The 27766-nt window shown below is 51.2% G+C and overlaps 3 protein-coding genes across 9 annotated transcripts; 1 reads left to right on the forward strand and 2 right to left on the reverse strand.

Annotated features, from left to right (window-relative positions):
- The first annotated feature begins 210 nt into the window (after positions 1–210).
- Positions 211–7201, forward strand: LOC117653833 (proton channel OtopLc-like). Of its 3 annotated transcripts, XM_034399777.1 has the most exons (13): positions 211–365; positions 601–856; positions 930–1106; positions 1984–2098; positions 2179–2287; positions 2363–2461; positions 2539–2708; positions 5099–5252; positions 5339–5544; positions 5743–5917; positions 5989–6261; positions 6356–6516; positions 6614–7201. In XM_034399777.1, the coding sequence occupies exons 1-13, from the start codon at positions 362–364 to the stop codon at positions 6938–6940; spliced, it is 2226 nt and encodes a 741-aa protein (XP_034255668.1). In that variant the 5' UTR covers positions 211–361; the 3' UTR covers positions 6941–7201. The 3 variants fall into 3 exon arrangements, with proteins under 3 accessions (XP_034255668.1, XP_034255670.1, XP_034255671.1); XM_034399779.1 differs by lacking the exon at positions 211–365 and having other exon boundaries at positions 774–856; positions 941–1106; XM_034399780.1 differs by lacking the exons at positions 211–365; positions 601–856; positions 930–1106 and adding an exon at positions 1188–1895.
- Positions 2721–4820, reverse strand: LOC117653834. 2 transcript variants are annotated; one of them, XM_034399781.1, is made up of 5 exons: positions 4739–4820; positions 3950–4426; positions 3573–3858; positions 3214–3480; positions 2721–3137 (listed from the first exon to the last, which is right to left on the reverse strand). In XM_034399781.1, the coding sequence occupies exons 2-5, from the start codon at positions 4416–4418 to the stop codon at positions 2972–2974; spliced, it is 1188 nt and encodes a 395-aa protein (XP_034255672.1). In that variant the 5' UTR covers positions 4419–4426; positions 4739–4820; the 3' UTR covers positions 2721–2971. The 2 variants fall into 2 exon arrangements, with proteins under 2 accessions (XP_034255672.1, XP_034255673.1); XM_034399782.1 differs by having other exon boundaries at positions 4628–4752.
- Positions 7185–27374, reverse strand: LOC117653831. 4 transcript variants are annotated; one of them, XM_034399776.1, is made up of 15 exons: positions 19236–27373; positions 18780–19142; positions 18593–18705; positions 17985–18011; positions 17256–17604; positions 16787–17163; positions 12421–16687; positions 12138–12329; positions 11893–12052; positions 11680–11802; positions 11336–11590; positions 11166–11248; positions 10797–10877; positions 9518–10560; positions 9218–9359 (listed from the first exon to the last, which is right to left on the reverse strand). In XM_034399776.1, exons 1-15 carry the CDS (start codon positions 27286–27288, stop codon positions 9357–9359), a joined length of 15489 nt encoding a protein of 5162 aa, XP_034255667.1. In that variant the 5' UTR covers positions 27289–27373; the 3' UTR covers positions 9218–9356. The 4 variants fall into 4 exon arrangements, with proteins under 4 accessions (XP_034255665.1, XP_034255664.1, XP_034255667.1 ...); XM_034399775.1 differs by having other exon boundaries at positions 9222–9362; positions 19236–27372; XM_034399774.1 differs by lacking the exon at positions 10797–10877 and having other exon boundaries at positions 7185–10560; positions 19236–27374.
- Between the last annotated feature and the right edge of the window lie 392 nt (positions 27375–27766).

Consider the following 27766-nt stretch of genomic DNA (forward strand, 5'->3'; position numbering starts at 1 on the left):
AAGCGAAGCACGCGAGTGACGCGACGGCACCGCAGGCGTGGCGTGCACGGCGTCACGGCGAGCCGTGCCGGGTACAGTCCGCCTGGCGTGGCATGGCGTGGCGTGGCGGCGGGCGTGGCGATGTCCTCGGGGCCGTCGGAGCGGTCTGGGGCCAGGGCTGCCCGCGGCCCGCGGCCCGGCATGCCGGCCGGGCTAGGCCGGCGCTATCATTACCCCCAAGATCATGGTACTCATTTCGGCCGTCCGCGACTGACTGCTGGTTGCTGTCTGTTGGCAGTGCTTTCAGAATTGGAAGCGGGAAGGCACGCGGACGCCCAGGAGGGAGGAGGCGCGCCTAGGCGGCCTAGGCGCACGAGGGACCATGGGTATGTTGTGCGAGACAAGCAGCGATGGCCGTCGGGCGGTTTCCCGAACCTAGATTCTTATACGTTTAGTATTCACGAGCACGCGTAACAGATGCCCCCAAAGCGCGCCTTTGTGGAGCCTTGCTTTGTTTGGACCTTAACCCGCCTTTGAACCCTTTCTTAAAAGACACGCCAAAGTCCGCTAGACTCATAGGGCCGCACAACAGTCTACCCAGACGCAGCTGCTTTGCTGCAGGCTCGGGATCGTCCTCGTCCTCCAGGATGCCCGCGGCGACGGAGAACGGCGACGTCCGCGCCGACGTCGCCCTGGACGTGGACGTGGGCATGAGCGTGGACGTGCCGGTGCGAGGCGACCTGGAGAGCCTCAGCCCCGGCGCCAGCACCATCGTCCTCACACCGCGACGTCGCGATGCCGAGGACGCCCCCGAGGAGCCGCCGAGGACGCCGTCGGATGCCCTGGCCACGGCGCACGAGGCCCTCAAGCAGTGGAGGTAAGCCAAGCCCCCCGCGCGCCCGAACACACGAGTCCACGACTGCGGGGACGCCAGCTACAACGCCGTCTAGTGCCCTCTCAGACAAGCCGTCCGTGGACACCCGGGACGACGTCGGCGACACCGAGACCGCCACGGCCACCGAGGATGACGATGACAACGACGACGACCGGGACGCCGACGACCGCCACCAGAGCAGCAGCCCGGGGCCGCCGGAGTCGCCCGGAGCCCCAAGCAGCGGCGGCAAGGGGTGAGTCGCGGGGGTCTGCAGCTTGTTAGTCCCCCGACAGCAGACTCGTGCCGGGCGGCAGGTCTCTCTCGCACTCGTGCGACGTCCCGGATGGGTGCGAGAGAGACAGCCAGCTCGGCATGCAGTCTGCGCAGCATGCCGTCAGCAGATGAGGCTCATCGACTGGCCGCGCAGGCAGGGCCGCCAAAACAGGCTGGCCAGAGCAAAGCAGCAGAGCAGGCAGGCTGCCAGAGTCGATCAGGATCACCTGTTGACGCGATAATCGAGCCCGGGCCCCGCACCCTGCCTGGCTCCAAATCAAATCCCAGCCCCCACGCCACCCGTCCATGCCCCGGCAATCCAAGCCGCGGCCTGCCATGGCAGAACCGCGAACCACCTCGTTGAGGTTTCCTTCCTGTTATTTCTCTCGGCGTAGCTTTGACCTCGAAGCGGCCTGGGGCAGACAGAGCGGCGAGATGTCTGACGGCTCCAACCCCAACAAAGCGCAGAGCGGCACCAGCGGCACCCCGACCCAGGCTTAGAGCGGCAACGGCAGCCCATGGCCAACGTCAAAGGAGGCATTTTTAAGGCCTGCGCCGCGCCGCCACGCGCTTGCAGCGTTTGAAGGAGGCGGCGCGCGATCACGCTCAAACGCTCCGCTTCTCGCTTCGCCGTGCTTCGCAGTGCTTGGCAGGTTGGCACTGCAGCCAGCGAATGGGATACAGCTCCCCGGCAGCCCTGAGGGAAGGCCAGGAGGGCCGCGGAATGCGTTGCCCGTTGCCCTTGCCCCGCAGCGGAGCGCCGCGCTGGGTAGGCACCCGGAACGCGCCCGTGCGTGGAGGTCTGTTGGCTGCCTACGCGGCAGGCGTCTCACGGCAATGCTCCCTCTGCTCCCCAGCTTCATGATCTGCACGGTCATCTCCATCCAGTACGTCAAGCTGGTGGTGTTGCTGGGACTCGCCCTGCCCGTCAGCGAGGTTCTAGTCTCGGACATCTTCCCGCAATCTTTCGAAGTAAGCCTTTTTCTCGCCTGTTCTGCTTGATGCTCTCCAAATGTGAAGTTTGATTGTTGTTCACTTTGTGATGTGTGAAGCAAACGTTCTACCTGTACCTGTACTTGGTGAGCCTGCTCTTCATGCTGTACGTGTACATCGCCTCGGCGTGGCGACACAGAAGAAAAGTAACGGTCAAGCGTTATCGAGGTGATTTTGACTTGTTTCTAATGGAGGCACCATGGTTTTCACATTTGACTTAAGCGACCGCACTGTTGTTTGCAGGCCAACGCGGAATTCGATACCGACTCAAGGTCCTCCGACAGACCCGAGCGGTGGAGACTGTGCGCTATGGAAGCGTGTACCTTAGACTAGCAATGAACGGTAGGCGCAACAGCCGCAGTGATAGTATGCACTACAAGGTTTGTCTGATAGCACTCAGCAGAAAAATTGATTTGCAGCGTTTGGTATTGGTAGTATGATTTACTGCTGTCTGGAAGTCGCCCATGGGCTTGTGAAGTACCAAAACTACCATTGTGAGCAAGCAGAGCAGCAAGTGAAAATACTCCTCCCAGCATGTCGAGCAATTTTGACACTAGCACAGATGCACTTCATGCTTTTCAACAATAAGGTAAGAAAAGAATTGATTTTCTTGGTTTATTAAGGACTTTTTACATAAATTCAAACAAAGATCTCCATTAAAATGTATACAGGGTGTACACAATAACTTTGGCCAATCTTCTGGAAGAGGTAGTACAATTTTTTGTCTTATGTTCTACCTCCTTCAGATGTTTGGCCAAAGTTACTGTGAACACCCTGTATATTCATAACTGCTTAAAAAGAAAGATGTGACAGAAGTACTGAAAAAACAGTACATCATCGGCCATCAATGAATCAAAAGGCATGGGTATAAAAGTAATCATCAAACATTTCTTCATCATCATCATCGTCGTCGTCATCACCACTTGCATTGCCGTTGCTAGATGGAAAAGACATGATGTCGATGGGGGCTTCCTCTGAAATCACTCTCATAAGAGCATATCGGTAGTTTTTGAATTGTCTGTAAGTTAGAGGATACTTGTCAGCAGATGAAACTTAACACAAATCTGCAAGCAATAAACAACACACTGCCTTACCCATTAGTGATGTCGTCTACCAGAGAAGAATATCGCTTCTTGGCCACATTGAAGTGGCGAGTTGCAGTTCTTTCATTACTATTTGGCCACTTGAAGAAAATGCCAGCAACGATGTTAACAATGGAGCTGTGAGGGGCGAGTCTCAAGGCTTTACCAAGGGTTCGGTCAGCCAATTTTGTGTCTCTCACACGATAATCATAAGTCAAAACTCCAATGGTACACATTATGTTGACATACACAGAATTTGGCCAACTCTCCAGGGCAGTCCTAAAATAAATAAACGAAGAATGAGCAATGTCAAATCACGAGTTAAGATGCACAAATTAAGTCATTACTGTGGGGCCAGGACCCTGTCTTACTTGTAAAGTCGAGAAGATTCTTCGCGCTTTTCTGAGGGACCCACTTCTTTCTTTACTGAGTCGTAAAGAGATGCGGCAAGTCCAATGAAATGGGAGGGTGTATGTTCATCATAAAAATGAGCTAGTTGAAAACTTTTTAGCTCCTCTTCTGATGGAGGCCTCTCTTCAATAGATATGCATCGGAGTCTTTCATAGCGCAAAGCTTCTGCTTTGAGAAAATGCCAGTGACCTTCATGTTCATCGTACTTGATTGCTTGTTGGATAGTTTCCACAGCACGTCTATTTCCTGAAGTTGAGTGTTAACAAAAGGAGTTAACATAAAGGGAAAAGAACATGAAACGGTCTGTCAACACAAGAGAATTAAAGATACTCCTTACCCTTAGCACCATACTCCATAAGGCAGGCAGCATGAAGTGCCACAACCCCAGCTTTCTGTTTGGGCGTCATCTTTCTATAGATTGGTATTTCAGCCATATAGTCTTTGAAAGTATCAAACGATTCTGATTTGTCAACTAAATGCAACCATGTAGAGTATAATACATGCTTTATTCCATCTAAATTTCGGTCAATCAAGCCAGATTTCAAGAAGCATTGAGATTGTGAAATTATATCTTCACAGGCTAAAAGATGGTCTCGGGCAGCAGGAGGCTTACCCAACCGACTACTTTCAAAGGCTAAGACAAGGTGATACACGACCGATGACCATTCGCAATCAGAACAGCTCAGTTTGTCTTCCACTGTGTTCACAACCCAATGAGAACTGATGGGATATGGTATTTCCTTGTGCCATGTGAACATGCACTGGTACTTATCGAGGTTGGTCGCAGCTGCCATTCGTGAGGCCATTTTGTAACCTAGAAAACAATCCATAATATTAACATGATTGAAGCTATTAGCCTTGCCAGAAAACGGTGAGCACGAGGAAGATCTAGCATGATAAGGTCCAAACGACACATAACGCGAAATGGTGACAATAACAAAGCCTATCCACAGAGCGGACCGGTAACCACAAGTCTCACATCTTTACGTGACAAACTCCGAGACAAACGGATTACCATTTATAAGTGACGCTAAACGTCACTCACGGGAAAGCTCACATCTTTAAAGAATGAAATATCACTGAGATTGTCAAAAAATCTGAAGCCTAAATTCTGTTATGAAGTTACCTCTTGCGCTGCTTCCTTCACTGGGTTTTGGTTTTGCTCAACGAAAAACAAAAACAAAAACACAACACCACGTGGGTTGCTCGGGTCTGCGTACCAACTCTACCTCGAGCACGATGCACACCAGTTTTCACCCTTCAAGGATTAATTGCATCAATTATAACGTCTTAAATTTCTTTTGTTTTTATTTTTTTTACTGTTGTGTCGATTTAAATGCTTTCTATTCGAAAACAGAGCGTGTCGATTATTATTTTCTCGTGTGAGTGTTGGCTCTACAGCACATTCCCATTCCCGCCAGTCGACAGCCGCAAGTGCCCTTTTTCGAAGTTCCTCCCTTGCGTCAATGACAATTTTGTTTGGCAGGCCTCCGAAATCAGCCGACATCGCTGCATCTCTCGCATTGGCCTGGCGCACATGATTGCCACCAACATTTGCGAGTGGCTCAGTGTGGTTGTGGAAGAAACCCGGCACGAAATCGCAGAGCTCGGCACGGGCGGCCATGCTCTTGCCGACCGGGGTAGGTCTTAAAACTGTAGTTATTACCCAGACTCAGGCGCACCTTCAAGGTACCTCATTTTGATACCGTTTTTTTCTCAATTTCAGACGAACTGGACAGCTTGACCGGCAACTTCTCCAGCTTCGACTTTAACTCCACTCGGTCCACACCGCACCCGTGCGAGCCAGCCTCCGACTCGCCCGAGAAGGACGTCATCGGCAACCTGCTGCAGAGCTCGGGGCCCTTCCTGTTCCCGTGCACCATCGAGTACTCCCTGATCTGCGCTGTCATCCTCTTCGAAATATGGAAACATGTGAGTTGATGTCCGTGCCTCTCGGCCGCTCTGTGCCCGTCTGACCGTCCGTCTGAACGTCCGTCTGAACGTCCGTCTGAACGTCCGTCTGAACGTCCGTCTGAACGTCCGTCTGAACGTCCGTCTGAACGTCCGTCTGAACGTCCGTCTGAACGTCCGTCTGAACGTCCGTCTGAACGTCCGTCTGAGTGCCCGCAGGCAGGGAAGGCCGAGGACGAGGGAAGCGCCAGCAGGATGGGCAGCCGCCTGGACCTCAGCAACGGCAGCCGCAGCTCTCGCGTCGTGGACCAGGACCAGGCCTTGGACCCGGACACCGACGACGACATGGACTCGGCCGAAAAGAAGCGTCCCCAAGCGCAGTCCACGGTTTCGGGTTCGTAATCTGTTCCGGCTGGGAGTGGCGGGTCGCCAGTTTGAGCGTTGATGGCGTTATTGCGTTTCCAGGCGGGGGCACGGGGACGGGGTCGGTGCCCTGGCGGACAGCTCTGCACCTGTCACTCGACCTGACGCACTCGCAGCGCGGCATGTTCCTGGGCATCGTGCTGCAGGTGGCCACCATCATGTCCTTGGTGCTCTTCTTCGCGTTGGGCGAGGCCGACGGCTACCAGCGCGCCGCGCACACCCTCGTGTGCTACGTCGAGGGCAGCCTGCACGTGTTCGTCATCCTGGGCGTGGTCTTTGCCACCATCAGCATGCGCCGCCTGGGCGTGGACCGCGGTACGCAGTGCGAGTAGTGCGACTGTGTCGACTGTCGACGCGGACCGCGCGGACGCCACCGGCTGGGTCTCAAAGAGCCTCGTCTCTCTTGCAGTGCCCTACCACCCCCTGCCCATGGACATGTTCCTGCTGTTCGTGGCCCAGACGGGAGCGTACCTCTACTCCATCTTCTCCATCGTGGGGGCCTCCCTGATGGTGCTGCAGGACGAGGAGCCCACGCGCGCCAGGGGCGCCCTCAGGGTGCTTGTCGTCGAGGTGAGTCTGTCAGTCTGTCTCTCTCGCACCTAGAGGGAGCACGCCATGGGTGCGAGAGAGAGCCAAGCTAATCCCTGTTCCACGCGCATGACCCCAGGTGCTGTCCGTGGTGCACGCGGGCGTGCAGACGCACTTCCTGCTGCGCGCGTGGCACATGCGCTGCGTGGGCGAGCGCCAGTGGAGCAGCAAGCCGGGCCGCGAGTACATCACGTTCCTGATCCACGGCAGCCTGTGCTCGTGGCTCGTCGCCACCTTCTGCAAGAGCCGCGCGCAGTTCCGGCCGCTGCACCTCACCCTGTTCGGAGTGTGGCCCTGGACCGTCATCACCCACGTGTCCATCCCCCTCACCATCTTCCTGCACTTCCACTCGTCCATCTGCCTGTTCGAGGTCTGGAAGAACGTCTACAAGTTCCGCCCGGACTAGGCCCAGCGCGCACTTCCGGTGTCTTTAAATATTTATTGCTGTTTCCCCACTATTCATCCCAGTATTTCTCATCACTCGCCAATCTTTGTCTATTTTCATTTTATGTTCCTCCAGCATTCTTTTATATGTCGGGATTTGTATTTATGGATTATCTTGCCCAGTCTACAGATAGGGGTTGGGTTTTGCTGGTAATTTTCTACATGGTTCAGAACGTGGTTTGTGAGAGTGTAAATAAAGCACAGACTTCAATTATTAAGATTACAATTTATTTTCTTGTCAATATGAAAAATACACAAACACTAATAATTTACATAATTCAAATTTAACATTTATCTGAAATAGTATTTACCTCTTTAGTACAATATATATATATTTATAAACCCTTATCATTTTAATAACTACACTTACTTACATGCAGCTTTTTTCACAAGATTACAAGAAGGACTTACAAGAAACAGTCTTTGATATTATTTACATGGTTATTATAGATGTATTCTCTTAACTCAGTTGAAGGTAGATGACTACAATGACAGGCTGACTATGAAAGTATGAATAAATCTACATCAATGTGACCTTTCAGCACTCATTCAATCTGTGTGCATATTATCAGAACAGGAAAATGAATGCTTTCTTTGGTGGGACCTGTGATAAAAACAAAATCAACATCTAAGCGAACGCAGGAATTCAAAACTATATGTGCAGCATGCAAGTGACTAACCAATCAGAATTCATGCACATGAAAGAAAATTACTGTACAAAACCAAATCTAACTAAAAAATATTACAAAGAAAAACAAACCACTACAAGGAAGCCAAAGTACGTTCTTGTAATACTGCAATTATCTAAGGAAATGAATATAAGTTGACACAACAAAGCACAGCATTAGTAAGATGGACTTTGCTCCTTATTTGGCAGTGATAGCTTATATACACGTAGGTCCACCAAAAACAGTGCCATTGCATCACAGAAGCGTTAACAAGATATGTCCTATGTAGCTGATACATTTCATTAACCCCTCTTCAAAAAAAATGTACACACACACCACACAGCTAAATTAAAAAAATGAAAATAGTTTTGTTCTCTACACAGGGAAAAAAGGCACTCTCTGGCAGTAGTTACATATAATATATATTGTCGTGGAATATGTACAAAGTAGGCACAGTTAAAATAAAATCGCTAAGATAGCAGTGTATCAATAGAATGAGAAACAAATCCTGGAAATGAGCACCAATTGGAAAATCGAGCCGATCATTTGAACACAATTCTCAAAAATCTACAATACTTGGCAGTAATGAAAAGTGTTTCCAAAGGAAACTTAACTTTTTCACAAAGTAATGGCTGGTACTCAACTCGTGAGTTTAACTCCGAGATCACATAATTCTAAACTTACATTGAATTACTAACAAGAAAACTTACAACAGCTGTACAGATCCCCCTTTCAATATCTCCAGAAAAAAAACAACAATCCATACATGTCAGTGCAACTGTACAAAAGATCCAAACATTTACTTGACAAAATATGACCAGATCACTTGGTTACTCTACATGCAGTTTGAATTAAGTAAATGGTAATAAGAGCACATGTTTCAAACAAAACAGAAGGGAAAAAAATACTCGCTTAAAATTAAAAGAAAACCTGGCACAATGCTGCACAGTAACACATTTACACTTCATTAACGTTAGGTAAAGAGAAAGAAGAAAATCTTACGGCTAGGGGAATTGATCGCATAGATTTTCTTGCATTACACAATTACATCAGTCTTCCTGTCACTACACATAAAAGATACAAAAAAAAAAACAAAAAAAAAAAAAAAAACTGTCAAGCATATTACCATTCATCACAGATAGGCGCTAGTGTATTGACTACTACAGGACAAATCGTCCTGGAACAAGACGCACCGTCGCAGACAGTGTCGTCGATCTGGCTCGGGCTGCCTAAAGGGCTGCCCCCGCGGCGGCTAGTCAGCTGCATTTCACCCCTCGCTCCTGTCGCTCCCGCTCCTGCCTCGCCTTGGGGTCTGGGACTGGGAAGGTGGGCGCGCTTCCCGCTCCGTGGCCGCCGTGGCCGCCGTGGGCGCGCACGGCCTCGGACTTGGCGGCCCTCCTGGCGCGCTTGCGGCGCGCGCTGCGTTGCTGCCTCGCCTCTCGCTCGTACTCGTCGCTGTCCTCCTCGAGCCAGGTCCAGTCCTCTTCCAGCAGCCGCCTCACCCGCGCGTCCGCAGGCTTCTTGACGCGTTGGGGGCAGGGGGCGTGTCCGGGGCTGGGGGTGGTGGTGGTCGCACCGGGGGTGGTCGTACCGGGGGCGGTGGTGCCGGGGGCGGAGCCAGGGATCGTGCCGGGGCCTTGGGTCGACCGCGAACGGGATCGGGCGGAGGGGGCGTCAGGGTTGATGAGCAGCTCTTCGTCCGTGCTCTCGTCACTGCTAAAATCAAACACACTATAGTCAGTGACGTCATGCATGCTGGCCCGCCTCGGTGCTCTGGTGGGCACGTGGAGCTGCCTGTTGTCCTGCACAAGTACACTCAAACCAGTTTTAAGAGATGCTTTCGCTCGGGGAGAACGATTTGCTTTGCCTACCTCTGATTGCTCCTTTGCGTCAAGGGATGCTGGGGGTCCCTCTACAGCCTCTCCAGGCAGGGGTTGGGGGTCTCGCGGCAAGGGCGCTGGGACTGGGGCCGGAGCAGGGGCCTGGGCAGGGGTTGCTACGTGGGGCTGCTCCAGCGAAGGTTCCTGCGTCGTCGGCTGGGTCGGGTTGATGGGGACACCTTCCGCTCCAGTGGGTGCTGTAGTTTGGTTGGGCGCCTTGGCTTTTTTACTTGTGCTTTTCCGAACTCTCGGCTTGGGTTTGGGTTTCGCAACCTCCGTTGCACCATCGGCTCCTTTCTCACCGGCAGCAGCAGCTGCCGCCGCCGCAGCCGCTTTTTTGGCTTGAGTTTCTTTTCTGGGTGCTCTCTTTTTCTTTTTCGGTGCTTCAGCCCCAGGGTTAGCGGCACTGTTGGCTTCATCATTTTGTTGTTTAGATGAACTGCTCTTGTTTGCTTCATCAAAATCATAGACATCAATTTTCTCTTTCTCTGACTTGGCATCGTCACTTCCTTTGAACATACCACCCTTCTTACCCAGAAAAGAAAAGCGAGGCGTATTGTTCGGCATTTTTCGGACAACAGGAATGTTTATCTGCTTCTTCTCATTTTCTAGTGTTGGACCAAACACGCCAACAAGGGGTGGCTCCTTGGTTACCGTAAATTTCACAGCATCCACACCCCACTTGGCTTCTTTCGAACTTCCCTTGGCAGGCTTGCGAGTCTGGTTCAACTCTCTGAGAGCAGCTTCTGCTTTAATTCTCATTTCTTCTGTGCGCTCCAGGAGAGCTGACTCAACAGCTATGGCAACTTTCCTGTTTTTCACATCTTTGCCAAGCGGATGTCTTCCCTTCGGCGAGCTTTGGAGTTTTGTGTGGTTCTCTATCCATTTCTCAGCCTTCTCCGCTGTTTCAGAATCAATATGAGGTTCTTCTGCACCATCACCCTCCTCTTCATGTGACGTTCTGCGGTTGAGTACGTGTTCCATCCGTTGATGTTCCATCACTTCACTTGGTGTCTTGAAATTGATACCGCAGACTGCAAATGGTTGAAAAAAAGAAAAATAAATAAAAGAAACAGGAAAATAAATAAAGCAAGCTTAAAGAAAGAAAAAATACTAATTGGTTTCTATAATAAAATAATAAATAAAGACAAAACTAAAACAACTTTTTCAAAATAAAAATAGAAACACACTGCACTAAGTTGAGTGACGACACTCACTAATGCAAATGAACTACACTATAAGGCTCATGCACAAGCAACATCAATCTAACCTGAGCAAAGGAAGGCCCCATCCAATCCCACAGCAGGCTCCATACACGTCTCCATTGGGCTATCCGGCCGGGACACCGGGGCTGCAGGGGCCACAAAGCAACACATCAACACTACTGCACTACTACCATTTCATCAACAGTTTTACCGCATTTTCCAGCCAGATATAGGGAAACATTATTTGGAAATCACTTTCTTAAATGTCTCAACAAAATACTTTACACAATCATTTAGAAATACAAATAAGAAGACTTCACTGACCAAGACAACTTTGAAAACCATCAAATATCAGTTTCAAATTCAAACATGCTATGCTAAATAGTTTTGAGAGTAAATAATACATGCAAGTGAGAAAATTGGCTCTTGCTTACCTGATAAAATTTCTTGTGGTTGCTCGGGAGGGTCTCTCCTGTGCGACATCAAATGCCTCTTCATAGACCCCTCAAATGCAAATCTAGAACACAAAATGTGTTTATATGAATGACAGCAAAGAAAAGTAACATTTGCGCGAGGTTGCTGGGCGAATTTAAATGACAGTTACCTTTCATGACAGACAGGGCAGCCAAAGCTACCATCAATACCAGGGCTACTAGCTCCACTTGACCGGCGACGCATGCTGCCACCACTGCCACGTCTCATTCCAAGTTTTGCAGCAACAAGCTGGTCAACTAGCATACTTGTTGTAGGACCACCTCCTCCTCCGATAGTTCCAATACTAACGCCACTACCACTTGGCAGAGAGAGGCTTGATTGATGGCGCAATGCTAGTTTGCTTAAGATACCCAAAGTCAAGCGGCTGCACAGCATAAAAAAGAAAAAAAATTGAAATGAAAAACCTATTCTACTAGTTTAAAATACTACCTGTTTTACCATCATCCAACAAACCTTTTGTCTGTTTCTGAATTAGAAGCATTTGGTGCACATGACTTGCTCATGTAGCTCTTCAAGGCTCGGTCGAGTAAGCCACCAAGTGCAGAGGACATCTGAGTACGAAGTCCTTCACTGTTCCTAGAATACATTAAAAATGATTTATCATAAATACCCATTTGAGACTGCTAATCTATCTCCAATGCTGTGTAACAAATTATCAACACGTACTTGTTCTTTGGTTGTTCTGATCTGGGTGGATGCATCTCACTGTTGTGTTGTTGCAGAGCTTTTTCATCTGTAACCATTTCTTTGCAGACACTGCAACACAGGCGAGGTTCACTACTGCCTTCAGCAGATAATGCCAGAGAACGTCGTTCAAACTTCCGTCCTGATTAATAAAAAGTAAATTAGTAACAATAAAACCTAATATATATATGAAAAAAGGAAAAAAAGCCAGAAATGATTTTACTTACCAGCAGGCTCACCTTCACCTGAATGGGCATGGAAGCTCTCCATATGTTTTTTCATAGCAGCCAGACCCAAGAACCGGCGATGACACAAATGACACCACATTTGCTTGTCCTCATAGAGCTCGTTAAGGCTTGGACCAGTGGACAGCGAACCTTTAGACCGAGGAGGGGCATTGGCTGTGGATGTGGTAGCACCTAAAACCAACAAAACCCACAATATGAAAATAGGAGAGGTATTAAAACTCAGTTATAACTATCAGCTGTTTGAAAAAAATCAACAACTTACCGCTACCTGAGGAAGAGGATGATTGGCTGCTTCTAGATGAACCCGGTCTAGAAGACGGTAAGTAGGGCGCAGCTTTGGAGGCTTGTGCAGAACCTTCGGACCCAGATGATGGTCCAGCAATTGAGCGGTCGGATGCTTTCTTCTGATTGTCCAAGTCAAGCAGCTCAGCCTCCTCTGCTGGAGCCACTTGGTGGTGCGGCCCAATCAGCTCGCGCAAGGAGCCTTCCCCAAGTTGTCTCAGGACAGCCATCTCCTCGTCGTTGGCTCCAATAGCATGTTGCAAATCGCTCAATGATGTCACATCAGGGTACAAGGGAAGAGAATCTGACATGCCACCATCACCACTCAGCACTTGATTGACAGAATCCAGGATCGATCCCAGTCCCATACCTCCACTTGCTTCTTCTTGTGAGTAGGAGGGAATAACGTCTGGAATCCTCCATGGACCCCAGGAGTCTGTTCCTTGCCAATTTCCAGAACTATTGTAGTTATTATAGGATTGAGGGTGTTGCTGATTAGACGGTTGTTGATTATAATGTTGGTTGGATACTTGAGAGTCATAGGAATGACTAGTTTGTTGCGTTGGCTGCTGACTGTGGTCAAAAGTCTGCAATGTCTGCATAGCAGGCTGCGAATTTTCATCAAAGGGATGAGTTTGCTGAGGTTCCTGGTGATTGTAAGGTGGGTTTGGCTGCTGATGATCATACTGTTGGGGCTGGCCATAATGCTGCTGGTAATGATGACCTTGGTTGTAATTGTATTGATCATAATGCTGTTGATTATACTGACTTTGACTATATTGTGAAGCACCACCGACAGTCTGTTGCTCTTGAGAAGCCTGAGGCATTTCAGTGTATCTTGGTGCTTCAACAGCAGGTGCTTCATTGGAAGGAGCTTCAACAGCAGGAGCTTCAACAGCAGGAGCTTCAACAGCAGGTGCTTCAACAGCAGGTGCTTCAACAACAGTTGCCCCAACACTGGGCTCGTCAGCCTTCTGAGAACTTTGACTTGTGGCTAGAGATTCTCCACGCCTTTCCTTGCTATTGTCCTGAACGGGTACATCGGATTTGGGTTCTTGGTCCATTTCTGAGACAGGAAGTGCATTGGCATTTGTCAGGTCATGTGAACTGGTGGGTAAAACTTCAGGCTCTGGCATCTTCTCCCTTTCCTCAGAAAGTTTCTCACAATCAGAGGTCTTTTCCTTAGTTTGTTCAGAAGATGAAGACTCATCTTCAGCTGTTGGGCAACTAGAACCGGGAGGAACCTTCTGACTGTTGTTCTCTTGTGATTTAGGCTCTTCGCCACCTGCCACAACAGCATCAGGAAGATCAAAGTTGCCATCTGTACCATCACCTGTCTTGGTCTTGTCTTGGCTGCAATAGGAATTGAGATTTGACTTGTGATAGGCACTGGCAAAGTGCTTATGCAAGTTGAATGCAGTAGAATAGTGCCTTTGGCAAACAAAGCAGTAATAAGTAGAACTCTTCTGGGTCTTTTTTGGTTTGTTGTTAGTCTCTGGAGCTTCAGCAGGAGTCGGAGAGGCAGCAGCTGGAGGATTTTGACCAACATTTGCAGCTGGAACAGCGGCAGTTTCAGATGGGACTTGGGGTACATCTTCTATTAACGAACCATGATCATTTTCTTCAATGGAGTTTGATGTTGTTTCTTTCTGCGTAGAGCCATCAACAACAGCATCCATCTTTGGTCGTTTACTGGGCTGAGCCACCTCAGGTGACGCAGTAGCATCATTCACATTCTGATTATCCTCTTCGATATCATTAGACAACTGAGGCTTACCCTTGCTCTTCCTTTTGCCTTGTTTTTTAACTGATTGTTTGGAATTAGAAGTTGTTGAAGCCATGTCAATGGAGGCTGATGTGCTCTCAGTTTCAGATAAATCAGTAGAATTCTCCAGCCGAGACCTGCTACGCTTGCCTTTCGTAACTTCTGAACTATCTGATTCTGTGATGACACTGTCATTATCAGCTGAGTCAGCAGCACCATCATCAAGTCGTATCCGCTTTCCTTGATTATTTGTAGTAGCGGTACCATCTTCAAGAGATTCCTCCAGAACAGATCCACTTTTCATTCTTCTTTTACTTGACTTGGAATCACCATCAGATAGCTCCAAGAATTTCTTTGAGTTGATCTTTGGGGATTTTTCTTCTGAGTTGTCATCTTTATCTTCAGTAGGCTCAACTTCATCAGATTTTCCTTTAGCTTTCTTCTTTGACTTAGATTTGCTTTTGGTTTGCTTTGATGTGGCTTCAGTTATTGGAGCATCTCCTGAGGTATCTCCTGATGTTTCTGAAGGTCTGCTCTTACTCTTAGATTTGACACTCTTTGAAACAGGGAGGGAAGATGATGGTTCAGGTTCGATGACAAGTTTGGAACTTGTAGATGGTGTTGGAGTTGTGGTTGGGGTAGTAGACAGCTCATTAAAGCGTTTCCTGCTTAGCCTAGGAGTCAATTCGCCGATTAAGTTGGGATCCAGTTCGTTGACTGTTTCTGGATTTGGCTCCGGCATTGGAACAGGGGCTATGGACGGTGTTTTAGTTTTCTTTTTATTCTTGGACATATCACTACTTCTCTGAATTTCTTCTGATGAATCCTGAGTATGGTTGGCTAAATTTTGATTAATTTCTGGAAGTGTTCCTACGTCAGCAGATAACTTGATGCGTTTCTTGGAAGATTTCACTGATTGAGTTTCATCAGATAAAGCACGCGACTGAGAGTCCGCTTGCTCCTTTGATTCCATTTCAGGAGAGTCAACCTTTGCTCTCTTCTTAGAGCTCTTTGCTGAAGCACTAATTTCCATTTCAAGCTCAAGCTCAGATTCTTTACCCTTCTTCTTTCCACCCTTCAAATCTTGAATTTCAGGTTGGTTTTTCTCAACTTCTTTTGTCCTCAAACTCCTTCTCCTTGATGGCGAAACATCATCCTCATCGTCTTTAGGTTTAGTCACTTTGACAATGACTTTGATTGGAGGTGTCGCAACATCATTCAGCTCTTCCTCACTGGGTTTCACTTTCTTACTCTTGGCTTTACCTTTGTTCATTGAAGACTGCAGATCAGACAAACTAACAGCCATGGAAGTAGCTATTTCTTGAAGCTTCTTGATGGGAGTTCCTGAAGATTTCTTTCTGCTGGCTCTTTTGGTGCTTGCCTGCTCTATTTCTTCATCAGAACTTTCAGCTTCATTTGTTTCAACTCGAGCTACTTTTGAAGAGGCTTTGGGTTTGAGAGGGAGATCATCATCTGATGAATACTCTTCATTCACCTTTTGTTTGGGGACTAAAGGTAAGTCATCATCCGAGCTTCCAGATTCATCCCCCTCCAGAACTTGAGACAGAAGATCTAAATTCTTAATTTCATCAGGTGCCATTTTATCCAAAAGTTCTTCAAACTCGTCTGTATCATAATCAGCATCATCGTCCAGCACATCTGAGGCGGTCCTTTTCGAACCATGAGATTTACCAGTAGACTGTCGAGAATTTCGAGGGCTAACCATGGGTGAAGTAGCTGTCTGTGATTGCTGTTTTTCTGTAGAACCACCGGTCGTGGCACGGTCAATCCTCATCACAGGAATTTTGGCTGGGCTTGCATTTCTTGCACGAGTAAATTTCTTTAGGGGCAAATCATCTTCATCAATCACAGCATTTGCGTTGGCTGATAAACATCTAACTGATTTTCTTCTTGATTCATCATCCTCAGCAGCTGGAGTTGAACTTCTCACTGACCTTCTTTTACCTTTCGAATCGTGAGGGTTATCTTCATTTGGAGTGTCTGAAGGTTTCTGAACAATTTTTTCAACATGGTCACTTTTTCTTGGTTTTCTATTTTTGTTCAATTGATTGGAAGGGGTCTCTGTATCAGAAACCTCTTGCTCCTTTGTGTCATTGTTGACAGCATCATTTAATGAAGACGTGTCAACTCGAACCAAGAAAGATTCCTTAATGACAACTCCACCTTCTGAATTGTCCCCCGGGACTGTCCTCTTCCTGATGCCAACAATCTGTTTCTTCTTGTCCTTTGCCTTTTTGCTTCCAGAGGCAGGCTTCTTTTCAGGAACAGTCTCACCAAACAAAAGCTTATCTGCTATACGAGAATCAGGGCTGTCTGAACCCTGAACTTTAGCCTTCTCATCAGACGCAGGCAACATGGAAAGGTTGAAATCAGGTGGGTTGGAAGAAAGAGAATTCAACACCAATGGATGGTTGCGGTACTCTAGCTGCTTCCGTAACTTGGGCATACCATCTCCAGCAATCTGCAGGAGAAAAGTTTCACAGTAAGTGTATTATCAAAAGAAGAAATACCAAACTGACCTGATAGAAAAAAAATAATTAAACTAGTTGACATAACTTACCTGGAGAAGGAAAGGACAAACTTTCAAGTGCCTGTCACGATTTGAATTGTTGCAAAATGATCTTTGACATCCAGCACAGAAGTTGGGTGGCATGGACTTGGCTAAAAATTGGACAGTGGTCAGCTCCAGAGATGGGGCTGGAGGCAGGTGTATCTCTTTAACAGAGGAGGATGGTTCCACAGAGGCTTGCCTCAAAGCATTTTCTTCATCTTCCAATTCCATTGCTTGAACTTGCAATTCCATTGACAGTTTTTCTGATCTTAAGCACTTCTTTCTGTTTCCTTCTTCCACTGAATCATCACTGTCTGGATTAGAATCTAGCATGGCCAACTTCATAGCTTCAAGAATTGTATTTGTTCTCAAATTCTTTCGGTCACCTAGATGTGAAAAATACCATATAATGTAATGGTGACAAGTTTGTTTACAGTAGGTATTTAATATTTAAACCAGGAAATCAATGTTTACAAACCAGATGGCTCTGAATTGGTGATTGTTTTCAGAGTTGTTACACTACTGGATGCTGCATCAGTAACTGGTTCCTCCTGTGAGGCAGACTTTTCTGATTCTGATGGAGACCTTCTTTCTTCAGTAGCCATCGTAACATCAGCCTCCACCTCTGTAGTCGCCTCTTCCTCGGGGTCGGGGTCGTCGGCAGATGTTGAAGTGGAAGGCGCTGATAGAGGTCCGGAACTCGCCTGTGATCTCAATGGTCGAGCTTTTGGCATGTGACCCGGTTTACTTGAAGAGGCAGTTTTTGACCTGTCCACCAAAGCTCGACTTGCTTTATGAAGAGCAGACTGTGATACAGGGAAGGGAACCTGCAAAGACAATTAAAATTGTTTATGTCTCCTCTGTGCCCAGAAAATTTTACAAAAAGGAAAGAAATTAGAAAAACAAGCAGATTGTATCACCTGCTGAAACAACTAATAATAAAACAAAAGGAAGTGCAACTTGAAAGTACATTTTATAAGATTATTTAAAAAGAAACTTTTATAAGACTCATGATAAGAAAGAAACAGAAGCCACCACCAAATGACACCTCAAAATTGATGAGATGGTTCAAGGCAATGGATGAAGCCAGAGAGTCATGACGTTAAAGATATCATAAGTAACTCATAAGGCACAAATTTACAAACAAATGCTAGACCATGCAAAACCAACACCAGTAACATATAAAGGTCTACATGACCCACTGTACCTTGAATCTTTTCCTTAAAAGACGTGTCTGCGATAAAAACAAACAATACCAAATCAATTCGATAGCAAGACACATAATAGCATGTATATATGTATAATATATAAAAATGAGACTTTTCTTTCCCATGTAAGGATATTAAATTTATGTAACTTTATAGGATGATGGAATGTAGATACTCCTTCTATACAAGTTGATGTTCTTAACAAAGCGGCAGTAGTAAATGTGCAGTGCAATGGTGACATAAAAGGCTAATATGCATAAATTAGTACAGCCCATGTATGTACAACCCAGTGCAGAAAATTCCACAAATACATACCCTACTAAATATAGGTTGCCCCAATTCAATTTTTTTTTTAAAAAGCAAAAACAAAACCCTGAAGCAAGCTTAGTCAAAAACAAAATCACTTCACCATTTAAAAAAAACCAAACACATCACATGGAACATGCTACTCGGTAAAAGGGAGTTGATTTGAACGCCAGAGAAGTGCAAGGGAAACCTTCTCTCATGCTTTGATGGTGAGTATTACCCAACTTGAAAAGGAGACAAACATTTAACTTGGGAAAGAGAGAAACTTTCTTCAACCAGAGAAAACTAAGTTAATTCTTACACTTGCAATAGTGGCTTGGCTCCTAGTTTTAATTTCATCTTCTTTGAACTGAATGACTCTTCTTGTAGCACGCTTGGCTGGGAGGTTGGCAATCATTTTTTGGATTGTATCCGCTAAAAGAGACAGATCAAGGGTGAGCAAAACAGAAATAGCAACAAAACAGAAAGTAAAATTAAAATTTACTGACCATCTCCACCACGTGTCTTTGGGTTATTTGACCGTGGCCTTTGGGGGGTGTTTGGTATATTCCTCTTCAACCCCCGGCGTCCTGGAGGTCTGCGACGACGGCTGCCAAATGGTCTCCACTTCTTGTTGCGCCGGTTGCCTGAGCTGCCAGGACTTGCTGCCACCATCATCAGTTGCCATGTTGCGTCTCCACCACAGTCCAGCATGTGGTGATGCAAATCGGCTGGTGTATGACTGATGTGTTGACACTTGGTGCATGTCATGTCACACTGTTGAGTTGACGGCACTGCGGGTGCAGACATTATGGTTCCAGTGGCATCAATTGCTCTTCGGTTTAAGTCACTTGGTGACTTAATTCCCACAGCTGCAAAGGACAAACACAATAAACATCTCATATCAAATCAAGAGCTGAAAATAAGTTGACATAACCAAATCTGTGGTAAGTGGATGGCTTTACCTGTGAAGGGTATGAGAGCTGCATCATCAAACTCAAAGTGAGTGCACCACACATTCGGATGGAAGTTCCACTTGTGATCTTCCAAGTCGTACAAATTTTTAAATCTTGCATCACATGCAGCACAGAGGTAATTCTTGGGTCTAACCCATTCTCCACTAAGCTCTGCACGTCCATTGACCATGGGGAAGGGCCCCTGGCGCCATGCAGCATTCAGGTAGTCTGCTGCTGGTACTTTCGGTGGTTTTAACTTCTTGTCATGGTCAGATTTTGGAAGCTCAGGGGGATTGAAACTGACTGACAACATACTCTTCTCTAATGTAGCAGCACTTGCAGTTCGACGTAATTGAATTCCAGTAGCACTTTGAGTAAGCGACAAGATTGATGGAAAATCCAACATAGGTGTTTCCTCATGACTAGATCGTAGATTGTAGCTGCGGGTTGATCCTCCAGATGTTGAAGGAGTAGGGCTTTGCACAGCTTCTTTAGATCCCAACCGTCTTGCATTTTGCCTCATTGTGACTTGAGTATGAATATCCACATGTGACATATCACGCAAATAGCTTGTCATGCCACCCTTCCCATCGTACTTCTTTGGGAAGGCATACTTCTCCCACGTGCGAGATCCATCACTACTCCTCCTTCTGTTAACATGTTTTAACTTAGTGGCAGGCATGGCTTCGCTCAAACTCTCTTGTGATGAATAGCTCGTGCTGGGACCAGGCACACTGTCCATAGATATTCGAGTACGCGATGAGTCCGTTGCAGGTACAAGTGAAGGTTCTTCCTCTTCTCGCTCATATAGCTCTTGGGAATCAAGTTTTCCATCCAAATGGTGAAGTAGATTTTCTCTTATATTAGTTGATATTTGGCTGTAGAATAATGTTTCAGGATCAAGCTTCTCAGTCAAATTTTCATCAGAGACTGGTAAAGAATCAGGTCTCTTCTTCTTTTTCTTTCCCCGGTTATCATGTTTTAGCCTGTAATGTCTGTTCAAGTTTTGTTCACTGACTAGAAGTTTTTGACAAACAGTGCACTGGAATTCTTCAGCACCTTTGGCATCACTTTCTTCCACTGTAGCACCACTTGTAGGGGCTGGATCTTCATTAGGTATGGCTGGTGTCACCAAAGTCTCCACATCATTTTCAATAGAGGGCTCCTTTTCAGTATGGAGCAACAATTGATGCTCCATGTACTCTTTCTTGTCCGGAAATCGTAATTCACAAGAGAGACAAGAAAAATAGACATTTTTATGAGATGAACACATGTGTTTAAATAAGTCTTCCAAAGTTCTGTAAATAGGCTCAGCATTTTCACAATATTCACAAGCATAAATAATTTTAGTTTTGCGTCTTTTAGGGCGAAGATGGATGCGTAATTGATGTTGATGGCGTTTCTGACGTGATCCATAAAACTTATCACAAAAGAAGCACATGAATGACTCTTCTTTTACTTCTTTTTCCACATCTGCTTCCACATTCGAAGAGGAAGATTCATCTAGAGCAATGGAAAGAAGATCATTTTCCATTGTAATTGACTCTTCATTGGTTAAGTTAGCAATTTTATCAGTAGAATTTTCAGGAATGGGTAAAGCAGTTGGAGCTGGGTCTAAAATAGGAGCTGCATCAGGTATTGCTGAGGGTTCTAGTGTAACAGCTGGTTCTAAGGTGGGTGCTTCATCAGAAACGACTTGGGATTCAGCTAGTCCAACTTCACTATCATTCAACGCTTCATCACTGAGTTGCTTTCTGTGACTTGACAAATGTTGTCGAATTTCTTCTCTCTCATCAAATGTTTCATCACATGTATAACATTGATACACTCCACCAATACCATCTTTAGATTTTTCTGAAGACACTTCAACAGCAGAAGACGGATCATCACTAGCAACATCGACTTGCAATATTGGCATTTTATTCCCTGCTGCAATACCACAGTTGGCAATATCTCTGACAGTGAGATGAGCATAATTAATGTGTGATCGGAGATAGTGCCGTTTCAGACTGAATGCCCGCTTATATAGACCTTCACAGATGTCACAATAATACCACTTCTGGCCATCAGGACCAGGAACGAGAAACTCATCTGGAGAAGGATTGAATGTAAAATATTTCTGGTCCCCTTCTTCCGTCGATTCCGACTCTGGCTGCTTCGAGGCCTTTCTTTCACTTTCCCTCTTCTTCTTGGAAGCCTTCTTTGTCTCGCCTTTGGCACCGACACCAGTCTTGGGACCTGGACTTGTGTCTTTCTTGCCCTTTCTGGGCTTGGAGGCCTTGGCAGTCGGAGAGGTGGGCGTTGGTTCCAGGGGCTTGCCGCTCCGGGTGGACCGCACGGGCACCACGTATTCGTCCGCTCCCCTCTCACTTCCATCGGCATCGTCGGCGTTCAGAGAGTCGCCAGTTTCAGGAGCCAAGTCGGTGCTGGCCAGCTCCGCCTGCCTGTCGGCCGGGGGTGGTGGAATCGGCGAAGGCACAGGTGCTGCGGGCACAAAGGGTGGTGCTGCGGGTGCAGGCACGGTCGCCTGCTGCTCCAACAAAGAGGGCTCCGGCGCATCGTCCAAAGCCTCTTCGTCCAAGTCCTGGACAACGGGCGAAGCAGCCTCGAACTGGGCGTCGTGCTCCAGGGGCTCCTCCTTGGCCTCGAACATGTCCTCGATGTCCACTTCGCCTTTGGGCAGCATGGAGGCCATTTCTTCCTCGGCGATGACGAGCCTGTCCGCGTGCAGCGCGTCCTGGCTGTCGTCGTTGTCCGAGTGGCCGGGGGCGTCCTGCTCCGCGCGGCCGTGCAGCCCGTGCAGGCCGTACGCCATCAGCTCCTTCTTGGGGTGCAGCGTGGGCGCCGAGGGGGCCGTCATGGTGGCCGCGGGGACGGCCAGAGGCTGCGTCTCCATGGTGACGGACACGTCGGGGGTGTCTGGCGCCCTGCGGACGGGGGGCCCCGACGGACGCGGCCCCATCAGGGACAGCGACACGGTGGGACTCAGGCTGATGCTGGGCGCCGTGATGTGGGGCTTCTCGATGCCGAACGTGCGGGCCGGCATCGACGTGGCGGCGATGTCCATGGGCACGATCTCCAGCCCGCCGGCCGCCAGCATGGGCGGAATGGAAGGCCTCACGGGGGCGGGGCTGCTCCCGGGCCGGCACGAGTCCAGCATCTGGGACACCTTGTTGAGCGGCAGGCTGCAGGGGAGAGACATGTCCTCGCTCGAGCGGCGGCCGCTCGGCGCGATGGGCGTCACGGACACGGACGGCGAGATGGTGACGGTTGGCGAGATGCTCACCACGGGGGCGATGACGCTGGAGGTGGGGGTCGGTGATGATGTAGACGCCACCACGGTCGCGGCGGGCGCAGTGGCAGGGACGGCAACGGTCGCAGAGGTGGAGGCTGGCGCCACCGGCTTGGCAGGGGGCAGCGGCCTCGCGAACGGTGGCCTCTTCAGCGACCCGTCCGCGCCAGTCATTTGGGCCCTGGTCGGCGTCACCTTGACCTTCGCGCGACGCGGTGCGGGGGCGGCGGCGCCGGGGGCAGCGAGTGGGGGCTGCTGCTCCTTGATGCTGCTCTGGAGGTGGCGAAGCTCGTCCACTTGCACTAGCAGGGTCTCCATCAGCTGAGCACACGTGGCGGCGGTGTCGTCCTTGGGCGGCGACCGCGGCGTGGGGGTGGGCTTGGCCGCAGGAGTCTGCTGGTCCAACAGGAACACTTGGCAGGCGGGCGTCGGCGCGGCGGGCGCGGCCGGCGTCTCGATGGCCTTGCATGGCAGCAGGCCCGGCATGGGGGGCCGCGCGGGCCGATCGCGGCGCTCCTCGGTGCCGCTCTGCTCCAGCTCGATGGTCAGCGTGTTGGTCACCTGGATCACCTTCTTGACGGGGGTGGTGGGCTGGTCGTCGGCCAGGTTAAGCGGCGCCCCAACTTGCTCCGCCTTGGCGCGCAGGCCGTCCACCACGTTGCGGATCTTGGAGCCCAGCTGCTTCTTGACGGGCTGCCCTTGAGGCGGGGCCTGCTGGGCTTGCTGCGAGACTTGCTGCGGGGCTGGCGGAGGGACATGCTGCGGGGGTGGGGGCAATGGTTGCTGCGACGCGCTGCTGGTGGCGGCTCGCGGGGCCGGCCTGCTGGGGGGCGCGGGGATCTTGATGTTGGCAGGCGCGGGCGTGATGGAGATGGACGTCTGCTTGGCCAGGCGCTGCAGCGGGCTGAGGGCGCTGGCGGCGATGTTGGAGGGAGCTGGTGGCGGAGGACTCATGGAATGCTGACTGGTGGGACTAGGATTGTGGCGCGCCGGGCTTGGCACCGTCTGGGCGACACTTTTTTGAGCGGGACTGGGGCCCCGTTGTGCGGGGCTGGGGCCTCTTTGAGCGGGGCTAGGACCCCTCTGAGCAGGACTAGGCCCCCTCTGGGCGGGGCTGGACCCTCTCGAGCCGGGGCGCGCGTTGCCGGAGTCCCTCTGGCCCGCGGGGCTGGACGTGCGGGAGGAGGGTAGCGACCGCGGAGGCTGGCCCTTGAACTGCTTGCTCTGGCTGCCCTGGCCGCTCTTGGCGGGGCCGGGCATGTGGTTCTGACGCATGGAGTTCATCATGGCATGGTTCAGCATCATGTCCGGGGGAATCATGGTCATCATGGCGGCCATCTGGTTCAACTGCGCCATCTTCTGCGGGTCCAGCGGCGTGCCCTGCGCCAGCCCCAGCTGTTGGTCCAGGGGCATCATTGAGATCATGGCGGCCATCTGGGTGAACTGCGCCATCTTCTGCGGGTCCAGCGGCGTGCCGCCCATGGGGACGGGGCCGAGGCCGGGCATCATGGCCATCTTGGCCATCTGCTGCGGGTCCATAGGGTAGCCCTGCAGCCCTTGGAGGCCCTGTGCGAGCATCTGCGGCGGCAAGAATTGAGGTCCCATGGGTCCCCACAGCATGGCGGGGTCGAAGCCCGGCGGAAGGCTGCCCAGTCCTGGGGGCAGGAGGCCCGATGAAGTTGAGGGCCCCGACGGGGGTGTCGGCACCTTGAGCCCCTTCGACGGCGCGGCCTTCTGTGCAGGCTTGGGGGCCACCTTGGGCTTGGGCGGCAGCGGAGCTTGAGCGGCAGCGGTTGGCTTGGGAGGCTGGCTGGGCTGGCCAGGCGAGGCGGACTTGAGCGGCGCGGCGAGCTGCTGCGCGACGGCAGGGTGCACGCTGCTGAGGTTCATGGGCATCGGGGCTGCGGAGGCGGGGGCTGACGGGGCCGCCGAGGGGGCCTTCTTGCCGGGCTCCACGTAGTAGGTGGGGATCACGACGGTGTCCTTCGGCAGGGTGGAGAAGAGGCGGCGTTCCTCGGCGGGAGGGGCTTGCTGTCCAGACGACTGGTTTGACTTGAGCACACTCTTGAGCGGCGGCTGCTGCTGCGACTGCTGTGCCTGGGGTTGAGTTGGAGGCAGCGGCTTGGCTCTTACACTAGTATCACATTTATTGGGGCGCGCCGGAGCCGGTTGGACCATGCCCTTGCTGTGCTTGCCGCTGGCCTGGCCCTGCAAGTTGCCCTGCAAGTTGCTCTGTAGGTTGCCCTGCAGGTTGCCCATGTCGGCCCAGAAGGACGGCGGCATGGTGAGCAGCACCTCGGGCGGGATGCTCTGCAGCAGCTGCGGCGGCATGTTGCTCAGCACGTGCGCGGGGATGTTGGCCAGCGCGGCGGGCGGGAACTTGGCCATCCAGGGCGGGAGTTGCTGCTGAGGTTGTGGCTGCGGAACCGGCGGCGGCGGCGGCGGGGGTTTGGCGTTGGAAGACAGGACGGGCGCGGCCTTGTGCGTGGGGGGCTTGACGTGCGACACCTGCGCGGCGGCCTGGGCAGGGCCGGTAGGTCCCGTGGGCAGCATCCGCTTGCAGGTCTCCTCCAGCGCCACCACCGACGGCTTGAACAGCTTCTCCTTGGACGCCAGGCGAATCTTGGGCCGCTCCTCGTCGCGCGCGGCCATGGTGAGCTGGAGCGGCGCGTCCGAGGCCGCGGTCGTGCTGAGGTTCAGTCCCAGGGCCGGGGGCGTGGCCGTGGCCGCCGTCGAGGCCGTGCTGAGGTTCAGTACGGGGCTCGCGGCCGAGGCCGACGAGCAGAGGTTGAGCGCGGCCTGCTTGTCGTCGAAGGGCGACGGGTAGGTGTCCAGCTGATGCACGCTGTTTCTCCGCACCGGCGCGCTGTTGAGCACCGGCTGGCGGCCCGCCGTCGCCTTCGGGTCGGGCTTGACAGGAACTTGGTTGGGGGCCAATATCACAGATTCCGCGACGGGCACACTGGCCTTGGCCGCAGGGGAAGGGGCAGGAGCGGCGCAGGGCGCTGGTTCAGTCGATGGGGGGCAAGGCGTGGCAGTGCTTGAGCTCGATGGCGCCGAGTTCTCGGCGAGGTCGTCATGGCTGGGCTCTAACTTGATTCCGGAGGTCCCCGAGCCCTGGGCCGCGTCGGGCTGGACGACGGCCTGCTTGCTCGGCACAGGGGCCTCCTGCGCTTCCGCGTGCAGCACGGGGACCTTGCCCTGCACCGGGACATCCTCCGCTTCTTCTATTCTTGGCGCGGCGGCGGGCACGGCGGCGGGCACGGCGGCCACCGCGACTGGTGGCGCTGGCTGCGCGGTGTCCCCCTCCGCGGGGCTGGGGCGCGTGGCGACGCTTTCCTCGGCCCCCTTCTGGACCTCCTCCCCTCCCTCGGGGCGAGCTTCAGAAGGGACTTCACAAGGGACCTCAGAGGGGGCCTCGGGCAAAGCGACAGCCGGTGCCTCCGGCTCCACTTCCTTGGTAGGCTCCTTGTCCAACTCGCTGTCCTTGACGTCGCTGGCAGCCTCCACCACCGTGCTGGGCCCGGAAGACACCTCCGTAGGCGAGACAGCTTCTGGAAGATCGGCTTGCTCCTGTTCCTCGGGTTGTTCGTCAGTAGGCTGCACAACCGTATCAGGCTGCTTCTCCGAATTTTCTTCCGGCCTGATTTGAGCAAATTGGTCGGCCTCATTTTCTTCAGGCGAAGAAGTCTCGTCCACTCGCGTCTGCAGCTCGGGCGCAGCACCTGATGCAACCTCGGCCAAGGATTCGGGTGCAGCAGATACAGTTTCAGTTCCGGGAGAAGTTTCAGGTGCCATTTCCACAACGGTTTCCGGAACAACGTCAGCGCTAGGTCCGGGTGTAGCTTCGGGTGTGACATCCGGTGTGGCTTCTGATGTAGTTTCAGGTAATGCAGGCAATTCGGCAATCTCAGGTGAAGCTTCGGGCACAACCTCAGATGCTGTTTCTGTCCTAATTACTGGCTCATTTTCGGAACCAACCACAGGTACTGCAACTTCAATGGCGACTTCAGCGACAAGTTCAGGGCCGGCATCCGCGGTAATTTCAGGAAACGCAGTGTCAACCTCTGAAGTTGTATCGGGTGCAGTTTCGGAGGCGGCCTCGGGAGTTTCCTTCGGTAGTGCTTCCAGGACTGCTTCTGTTGGTTCAGCTTCTGGTGGAGGTGCCGCCACAGGATGTGACACAAGTACAGGCACAGGTTCCGACGTATGGTCAGACCCAGTTTCAGGTGCTGTGTCCACAGCCAAGTCGTCTGTCATTTTCACGTCACCTTCGGGCCCAGCTGGAGATACATTTTCAGACGCAGTTGCTTCCTGCGAAGCTTCTGAGGTAATTTCTGGTGCAGCTTCCAGAGCATCCTCCATGGGAATACCAGATTGAGACTCTGAAACAGTTTCGGTCTTCAAGTCTTCAAGTCCACCAGTTCGAGCATCTTCTGCTGCAGCTTTGAGTGGAGTCTCAGTTGCCAATTCCTCAACAGCTTCAGAGGAAATTTCAGACGGAGACTCGAGAGCATCTTCAAAAGGCATCTCCGGCGAAGCTTCGGGCGCCATTTCGGCGGCAGCCTCGGGTAAGGCTTCGCCTTCGGGCGCTGAGTCAGACTCGGGCACCGACAGGGGCTGCGCTGGAGCTTCCGCCGCAACTTCGGAAGTTGGACAGACTTCTTCCTCAAGTGCGACGACGGGAGGCTGCGGGGATGGCGACGACCGGGCGTCGGCTTGTACGGCGGCAGGCTCCGCCTCGGCGCGGGACTCCACCGTGTGCTTCATCTCGCCCTCGGGAATGTGGTTCGTTGACTCCTCCTCGTCCGGGGCTGCATCCGCGGGGGGTCCGCTGGACTCCAGTGTGGGTCCAGGCGGCGCGGGCGCGGCCTCCTCCGGCCCCGTGTCCGCGGGGGCGGCACCGGCCTCGCTTTGTGCATCGGGTTCGAGCGGCGGCCCGGCCACGCCGTCGGTGTCAGTCTCGCCGCATCTCTCCTCAGTCTTGCCGTTTGCATCTACCGCAGCCTGCAAGCACAAAATGGCAGTTCAGCAAATGTGTCGGCTGGAGGCCGCGAGTCGATGGCAGAGCATCATGCCTCACCCCATCGAGTGGCGCCGGACCCACAGCAGCTGTCGAGTCTTCCGGTTCGGGCCGAGACTCGGACCGAGACTCTCGCGGCGCATCGCCGCCATTTTTCCCTGAAACACGAAAACAAAGTCAGTAAAACGCGGCGGCACTTTCCCCGTCGGTCCGAAAGCACACGGG

Source organism: Thrips palmi, unplaced genomic scaffold (assembly GCF_012932325.1).
Source record: "Thrips palmi isolate BJ-2018 unplaced genomic scaffold, TpBJ-2018v1 HiC_scaffold_8, whole genome shotgun sequence".
Taxonomy (NCBI): domain Eukaryota; kingdom Metazoa; phylum Arthropoda; class Insecta; order Thysanoptera; family Thripidae; genus Thrips; species Thrips palmi.